Genomic DNA, 9,416 nt, shown 5'->3' on the forward strand with positions numbered 1-9,416 from the left:
TATTTGCCACATGTAATTGTATTTATTAATAATATTTAAATGTATCTGTTACTGTTTTAGTCATTTAGTGTATTATAACAAGGTATTAATAATTGTAACTAACATGTTTGTTCAAATGTAGTTGAGTTAGCAAGATTTAACGCCTAATTTTTAACTATTTGATTCAAAAGTCTCAAATAAACAACGCTTTTCCACTCATACTTTTTAGACAAATTAAACACTAATGTATTAATCATTATAGAATTTCTCTAGTTAAAAATATATATATATATATAAGGCTGAAGCTGAAGCAAATAAGCAGCATTTGCATCTATGGTTCAGCATGATCGATGATGTATAATATACTAATAGCTAGTTGTGACTATGCCAGAAATTTTGGCACTTTTTTTTTTTTTTTTAAGTTCAAGCTACATTTTGCCTTCCTGAAATACTATACAATCGATCCCTGTATGTTGACAAATAGTCTAGTGATATATATAATTAAATAAAATAAAAACCTAGTATATAGTATATATATTTATGATGCATGATCTCAATTAAGAAATGGGCCGGAGTAGCTGTAGCTTATTGCGGCGGCAATGGGGGATGATGCTCCGATCCAACCTCCAAGTCTGTGACTTTGGGCATTTCCTCTCTTGTCTTACCCCACAGAACGCTATATAGTCCTATAACCAATAGTAACCCACCTAAAATGCTGCTCAATCAAACATCAAAAAGTTATATATATGAAATGAAAAGATGCTTTATTTTAGATAAATGTATATTAATTAATCACCTTCCCAAAGTTACGATCTGGTGCAGCAGAATTGCGGAGGAGACGACGGTGATTATGAAAGCGAGTGGCGTTGACATGGCCAGAAACACTGGCCCTTTCTTCTCTATCACCCATGTTTGTATGTAATACGTCACACCCGTCACCATTATTCCCTGTACATGCATGCATGAATATTCATATATAATAAATACGTATACAATACGGCACTGCGATGAGTACTTACACAGTATAGTACGGCAACGAGCGAGACATTCCAACTCAGCTTCCATTGCTCAATGCTTCTCTCTACGCCATATGCAATGCAGAAAGACTGAATTGAGCTACACAAACACTGAAGAGTCGTAAGACGCAGCTTCGAAGGGTATCCTTTCACCACAAAACCCTGTATGTATTTTAAAAATAGTATTAATTAATTCTATGTATATAGAAATAAGCACATAAGGAAGAGTAGGTATTAATTAGTTACCTGTAGCACAAGCCAAATCCCAAAAAGGAAGTTAGAGAGGAGCATGAGGAAGCAACCCTTTACCCAAGAAGAAGAAGGAGGAGGAGGAGAAGAAGAAGATGGTTGTATTTGATGGTGCCCTAAAAGCTGAAAATGAGGACCTTTGTAGAAAGCAAGTGTTGCAGCTCCACACAAGCATGCCACCACACCTACCATTTTAGCCACACCCGCTGCTGTCTTTACTTTCAGAATTTCAATCCTGAAATCCATCCATCATCAGAACCAACACAGCCCTAAAAGATAACTCTACATTTACTTCCATTTTTGTCTTCAATTCAAATCTTTATTATTAAATTTCAATGATAAACAATGATTTTAACTGTGGTTTAACAAAGCCTAATTAAGCTCAGACTCTTAGTCCCTTTAATTCCATTTTTCTCTTGTATTCAAATCTTAATTAGCTAGCTTTATTGAGAAACGAAGAAGCACAACGCATTTCTTCCAAAAGCGAAAAGAGAGATATACTCAATCAATAAACATGGGCGGCTTTAAGAAAATATAATTTTAGACCTAACCTTAAAATCAAATGCAAAATCGAACTCTGATTTCTCTTCTTTTAGTGCCACCTTATTAGCTTTTATGAAAATTTTTTATTTTTAGCTATTAAGTACTCGTTAAAATTTAAAAATATAGAATAAAATATATAGTTAGATTCCTAATTAAAAAAAATAAAAATTAAATTAATAATTAATTAATAACAAAAAAAAAATTTCTAATAATTTTTTAATATTATTTTATATAATTATTGGAAGTGTCATGTAAATATGTAACTCTCAATAAACAAAATCCAAGTTAAGCTGAAAAATAGAAAATGAAAATGCAAACCTGAGTAAAAGTGCCAAGAAGAAGGTAATGGCTGGAAGGCAGTTAGTGGTAGCAGAAGCCAAAGTGGGTGAAGTGTATATAAGCGCAATACCATATACGTCCAAGCTCCCCGTGATCCTGATCCATTATTCTTAACTATTTATTTAAGTGCTTTCATTTTGATGCATGAATATAACAATATCAACAATACTAGAAAAACATTAAAATTTATTTTTTATAATTATTTTTAGACATCAATTTAGTTTCTTTAGATTAATAATTTAACAATATCCTTTATTTCACATTTTTAAGATTGATAACTAATTAATGATAGAAAATAATAAATTCGATGGCGTTCTAGTATTCCTCTAATAATATATATAGTATATAGCGTATACCCACCCGAAGAGAGAAAGGAAGAAGATCTTGCAGATGGTGAGAAATGAGAGAGGTGGTGCAGTTTTGCGTTCGAAGAAGAAAGCAAAAGGAGCGAGGAAAACAGTGGCAAGGGCCTGCCTATAAAAGACGAAGATGAAGGTGTTGATGCCATGGTCGAATGCTGCCTTGGAGAGAAGGAACATCACTGCGTATATGGCTTGTATCAGGATCACTGCCATGTACGCCTTCTTATTATTATTGCTTTCTTTCATCATCATTATTATGAGTTTCTTTACACTTAAGTTTGACGCAATTTAATGAGTTTGATGAGGCTTTTATATATGGACATACACCACATATGGTTATGGATCATATTATATAACTATGATTTGCTGCTTTACCTGTTTGGGGACCACCCCTACTTTTGTTTACGTGTTTCCTGTTACACTGTCTTAGCTTTACATTAACACAACAAATTAAACATGGCCATATATCTTTTTAGAATAAAAATTTAAAACATTTTTATACCTACATAAATATTATGTGGGTAAAAATAATTATATTTTATATTTTTTAGAGAATTATTAAAATCAATTTAAAGCAATTAGTATCGTTTATATTTATATAACATATCTGTATATTAATTATAGGATTCTATACCTTTATTACTTTGATTTATTTAGCACCTATAAATACTCATTGTATATTGTACTTTTGATTAGGAGTGGCAACACTACCCGAACCGGTGAGTACCCACCCCGCTCCTACCCGTTTGGGACGGGTAATTACTCGCCCCCGCACTGGGGCGGATTTTAACGAGGCGGGGTCGGGTTTAAGTTAAACCCGCCCCGATATATATAATATGTATATAAATATATATATTTTTAATAGATAATATATGTAATATATATAAAATAATTAGTAAAATGATTAATAATATTATATCATATTTAAATTTTTATTTTAATTTATGTTATGAATGTAAATAATGGTTATATAATTTTTAAAATTTTATTTTATTTATTAGATTTAATATTTATAGGGGTGGGTACCCGCAGGGGCGGGTTAGGGTTTAATATTTTACTACCTGTGGGTAGAGGCAGGGCGGGTTCGATGTGGATTTTTGTTTGGCGGGACGGAGTCGGATAGAGCAAAAACCCGCCCTTACTCGCCCCGTTGCCACCCCTACTTTTGATCAAACTGAATAATACACAAAACACTTTCTTTAGTTTGGTATCTTGTTTCTAACATGGTATCAAAGCTTATGTTCTTTTTTTTCAATCAAAATTAGTTCATAGTCCTTTATTTTTTCCTCTTCCGGCAGTGTTCTTTGATCTCTCTTTTGCTCCTTTTTCAGACGCTTTGGTTCGTCACTGCCTTTACCACCGCCTTCGTCTCATCGTTGCGAGTTCAACGAGTCTAGCCTCGTCGTCGAAACCAAGGTCGGAAGGTTGTTTGAACTCGAGAATCTTCATGTTCCTCCTGTACCAAATCTCTGTGCTGCTTCTTCTCCATTTACCCTTCACTTATGGCATCAACGTCTTGCCCACACCTCAATAAAAAAAACTTGCGTCCTCTTGTATCTCAGGGTATTTTAGGTCAGGTTCCAAATGAATCTTTTGATTGCATTTCTTGCCAAGCTGCGAAACAACCTGCTTTATCTTTTCACAATAATTCATCTCTTGCTTACTCTCCTTTTGATCTCATTCACTCTGATGTTTGGGGTCCCGCTCCCACTGCTTCTATGGGCGAAGCTCGATACTTTGTCGTTTTCATTGACGATTATTCCCATTTTACTTGGGTTTATTTGATGACTAATCGCCATGAGTTACCTCAGATCTATATCAACTTTGCTACTATGATTAAAACTCAGTTTTCCAAAGTCATTAAGGTTTTTCAACGTGATAATGCTATAGAATACCGTGATTCTAAATTCTTAACCTTTCTTGCAGAACAGGGTACTTTGTCTGAGTTTTCTTGTCCTGGTACGTCTCAACAAAATAGTAGAGCTGAACGCAAACACCGTCACATTCTTGACTCCGTCCGTGCAATGCTTCTTTCTTCTTCGTGTCCTGAGCGTACTTGGGGTGAAGCTGTTTTTACTGCTGTTCATGTTATCAAAAGACTCCCTTCTTCTGTTCTTGGTAATGTTACTCCCTTTGAGCGTCTTTATCATACATCCCCACATTATAGTTCTCTTCGAGTTTTCGAATGTGTATGTTTTGTTCTTCTTCAGTCTCATTAACATAGTAAACTTGAACCACGGGCTTGTATGTGTTGTTTCCTTGGTTATGGCACTGAACACAAGGGTTATCGTTGTTGGGATCCTCTCTCTAAACGTATTCGTATATCTCGTCATGTTGTCTTCTAGGAGCATCACATGTTTTCTCGGTTCTCATCCTTTGAGTCCATTCCTACTACTCAATTACCTTTGTTTACTAAATCCAATGTTGATCTTTTTCCTAATGATGATTCTACAGATTCTATCTCGAGTGACCCTCCACAGCCTCCTGTTCTTCCGCCTTCTCCATCTCCCGGTGATTCCAGACCAGACGATGATCCTGCTCCTACCATCATGCCTCCTCCTCCCGCTCGTTCTTCTAGGGTAAGGAATCCACCTCCTCATCTTCTTGATTATCATTGATTTTCTACTATCCTTCATCAACATGAACCTAAGTCATTCAGATAAGCCTCCACAAATCCAAATTGGCAACAAACAATGCAGGAAGAAATACAAGCACTTGAAAAAGCACACACTTGAAATTTGGTTGATCCTCCTTCTGATCAGGAAGTTGTGGGCGTAGATGGGTATAGAAGATCAAGACTCGCTCTGATGGCTCTGTTGACCGTTATAAGGCCCACTTGGTTGCTTAAGGTTGTACTTAAGAGTATAGCATTGATTATAAAGAGACTTTTGCTCCTGTCACTCGTCTTACGTCTGTTAGAGCTCTTCTTGCCATTGCCGCGGTTAAAAAATGGTTTCTCAATCAGATGGATATGAAGAATGCATTTCTTAATGGGGATTTGAAAAAGAAAGTCTATATGAAACCACCTTCGGAATATCCTTGTCCTTCTAGTAAGGTTTGTCTCCTTCGCAAGGCACTTTATGGACTTAAACAAGCTCCACGTGAATGGTTTGACAAGTTCAGCACTACCATATGTAGTCTTGGTTTTACTTCTAGCCCTCATGAGAATGCCCTCTTCATTCGTAAAAACAAACGTGGAGTTGTTCTTATACTTTTGTATGTTGATGACATGATCATTATTGGAGATGATGTTGATAGTATCTCTAATCTCAAGGCCTCACTTCACCGTACCTTTGAGATGAAAGATCTTGGTTCTCTAAGCTATTTTTTTGGTCTCAAGGACATCTCCACCGATGATGACATCTATCTCTCTCAGGCTAAGTATGCTTCAGATCTTCTTGCTCGCGCTGGGATTACAGATAGTCAGATTGAGTCTACTCCTCTTGAGCCTAATGTTCGATTTACTCCAATGGATGGCACTGTTTTGGATAATCCGACTCTCTATCGACAGTTAGTTGGAGGTCTCGTCTACTTGACTGTCACCCAACCAGACATCGCCTATCCAATTCATATACTTAGCCAGTTCTTGTCAGCTCCTCGTACTACTCACTATGCGGCAGTTTTTCGCATTCTTCACTACATCAAAGGCACTCTATTTCATGGGCTTTATTTTTTGCCCATTCCTCTTTGTCCCTTCAGGCTTACTCCGATGCTGATTGGGCTGATGATCCCACTGATCGTCGTTCTACTACTGGTTACTGTTTGTTTCTTGGCGACGCTCTCATTTCTTGGCGTGCTAAGAAGCAAACGTTCACTGCTCGCTCAAGCACAGAAGCTGAATATCGTGCCCTCGCTGATACCACTGCTAAGGTTATCTCGGTTTGTTGGCTCCTCGAAGATCTGGGTGCTCCTCAGTCGTCTCCTATTGATGTTTTTTGTGATAACCGCAGTGCTATCCAGATTGCACATAATGATGTGTTTCATGAACGCACCAAACACATTGAAATTGATTGTCACTTTGTTCGGCAACGTATTCTTATTGATGCTGTTCGTCTCATTGCTATTGGAACACTGGATCAGACTGCTGATTTCTTCACGAAAGTTCATCACCCAACTCGTTTCCGGACTTTGTTATCCAAACTCAAGCAGGTATCCTTAGCTCCCACTTGAGTTTGAGGGGAGATGTTAGAGAATCATTAGAATCAATTTAGATCAATTAGTATCGTTTATATTTATATAGCATATCTATTTATTAATTGTAGGATTCTATGTCTTTATTACTTTAATTTATTTAGCACCTATAAATATTCCTTATATATTGTACTTTTGATCAGACTGAATAATACACAAAATACTTTCTTTAATTTGATATCTTATTTCTAACAATATTTTTTATATGAATAGTTATTTAAAAAATAATATAATTTGATAAGTATATAAAATAGTTTACATTATCAATATATAAAATGAATGCTGAAGAGCAAAAATATTCATTTACCTCATATCATATGCATGCAAGAAATTCTATTTTTTATTATATTATATATATTATTATATTTACAGTTGGTTTCATAGACTCTGTATGTATGTTACATAAGTATATTAAAAATCTAAAATTTATGTTTTTTTAGTACGTTTAACAGATCTTTAAGATACTTATCAACAACAAGATCTATTATTTTAATCCATTTCATACGCAACTTCGTATACTTTTGTTGACTTGATGGCCAGGAGTTGTCTTTAATTTGCAATTAAAATAGATATTAATGTCACTTTATTTGTTTTTTATTCACATGCCTTTTCTAAAAGAATTAACTTTAAATGTTTTTTTAAAAGAATATTTATTTCTTCTTTTTAATCTTTTAGTGTATCACTACAAATTTTAAGAAATTGTTATTTTTCAATAATATAAAATCAACTTTTTTTAGGTGTATTAATTGATTGAAAAATTGTTTTATTTAAACTTATACCAAATGCAAAATAAGTATTTTAACTTAATTAGTATTTTTAAAATTGGTATATATATATATATATATATATATATATATATATATATATATATATTTTGTTATTTACATGGGATCGGAACTAAAATTTTAGGACATTAATTTGAATGCTAATAAGTGGTACACCTTGTTCCAGCTTTTCTAAGACTTATAATTGTTTAGTTTGTTGGAGCAACAATACAATTGTGTCACAGTCACTATTTATATGAAGTTGTGTTCGTATCAAGATGATAATTAAAAATTATTAAAAGATAATTTAATTAAATATGTTAAATTATTTTATATTTTTATTTATTATCTTTATGTAAAAATAATTTCATATGAATTGCCTTTCTCGTACAGTAAAAAAGAAATTAAAGAATTTTTTTGTATTTTTCTTTAAAAAAAAGAAAAAAATTGATTGAAATGTGAAATTGCATGTTTAATTCGAGGGTTCATAATATGAGCCTTTTGGGAGTAAAATGACGAATCCTAACCGACAGCATTGTATGTCTCGCATGAATCAAACAACTACAGAAAATGTTTTTTCATCAAAATAAATTATTTAATGTTGGATCAAATAAAATCATGACCCAAAAGGTAGTTGGATCTAATAGAAGCTATCTAGATCAAGGAAATCATTCTAAGAGCTATAGGGATTGACTTATCCAATTTACTCAAAGCGTGAATATTACATATTAGTAACTACTTTTAGGCAGGATAATTTATAAAATATTGAAAAAAAATCATCTACTATTACAAATTAAAAAATTTAAAAGTCTTTTATAAATCTTTCATCAAATTTAGATATTTTTCAATCTTAACTTTCATAAATATGTATAAAACTCTTAATTAATGACATAAATATCTGAATTTTTTACAAATACTTCTACTAGCATTTTAGAGTTGACATGAAGCGCTTGCATACCTTATCACCACCTCCGATTTCTGATTTTCAAGGCCAAGATCACTTTTCAGTCTGTTTCAAATACACATCAAACACTTGGTAAATAAAAATAAAAAATGCTATTTGTACACTAAAATTATTAGCCACTAAAATCAATTACTAATGAATTTATATATATATATATATTAATTTATTTTTAATATATATTTATATTCTAATATATATTTTATATTAATTTTAGTGATTGATTTTAGTATATACGTAACATAACTCAATAAAAATAGCAGTGACGGTCGGTCGTGTGTTTTCAATTCTTCATTCTCTTCCGAAGAAAAAGAGAATAAAAAAGGTCGTGGCTTCTTTGTTACTTCTTTCAATGAGCAACGAGTTTTAAATTGTGATGCTCTCTAGTCTCTAGTCTTTCTCACATGATTTTGAAGCTTTATTATTTATTTGGACGTAGAATATGATATTATTAAAGGCAAAGAGATGGCGATACGTCATATACGGCTAGTTACTTTCCATGCAGATATGAATCCAAACTGAGTGATTTATTTATGCAATGAGGAAATTATTAATTCAAAGAATGGAGGGAAAAAAAAGGAACTAAATAAAGCAGAAAATCACACATTTAAATTGGACCACTATTTCTTCAATTCGTGGAATTAAAGGAAGGAGCGAGAGGATAGCTTTACCCCCTTGAATCATACCAACCAAGGAACTACTGAACTACGTACATAATATTATATTCTGAGTGAAAAACATAGTCAAGTTATATACTGTAAGGATAAAATGATAAATGCTGTGTATTTAAGTTTAATTTATTTTAATATATATTTTATAAAGTAATTATTTTGCTTGTTTTTTATTTGACTTTGACACATGTGTCAATTAAATTTTGTATGAATGATCTTAATTTGGACGTACAATCTTTTTAAAAAAGTAAATTCGATTCTATAGTACCGACATTAACTTAATTCGCAAATAATGAAGAAATAACTAATAAATTTTATATGGGGGATGCTTCCATAAAGAC

The 9,416-nt window shown here is 33.0% G+C and overlaps 1 protein-coding gene across 1 annotated transcript; it reads right to left on the reverse strand.

The window, feature by feature from the left end:
- Positions 1-201: 201 nt before the first annotated feature.
- Positions 202-2,822, reverse strand: LOC112791181 (WAT1-related protein At5g64700). The gene is made up of 6 exons (XM_025833909.3): positions 2,487-2,822; positions 2,106-2,222; positions 1,242-1,479; positions 999-1,157; positions 776-927; positions 202-694 (listed from the first exon to the last, which is right to left on the reverse strand). Exons 1-6 carry the CDS (start codon positions 2,738-2,740, stop codon positions 565-567), a joined length of 1,050 nt encoding a protein of 349 aa, XP_025689694.1. The 5' UTR covers positions 2,741-2,822; the 3' UTR covers positions 202-564.
- Positions 2,823-9,416: the final 6,594 nt, after the last annotated feature.

This window comes from Arachis hypogaea, chromosome 3 (assembly GCF_003086295.3).
Source record: "Arachis hypogaea cultivar Tifrunner chromosome 3, arahy.Tifrunner.gnm2.J5K5, whole genome shotgun sequence".
Classification (NCBI taxonomy): Eukaryota; Viridiplantae; Streptophyta; class Magnoliopsida; order Fabales; family Fabaceae; genus Arachis; species Arachis hypogaea.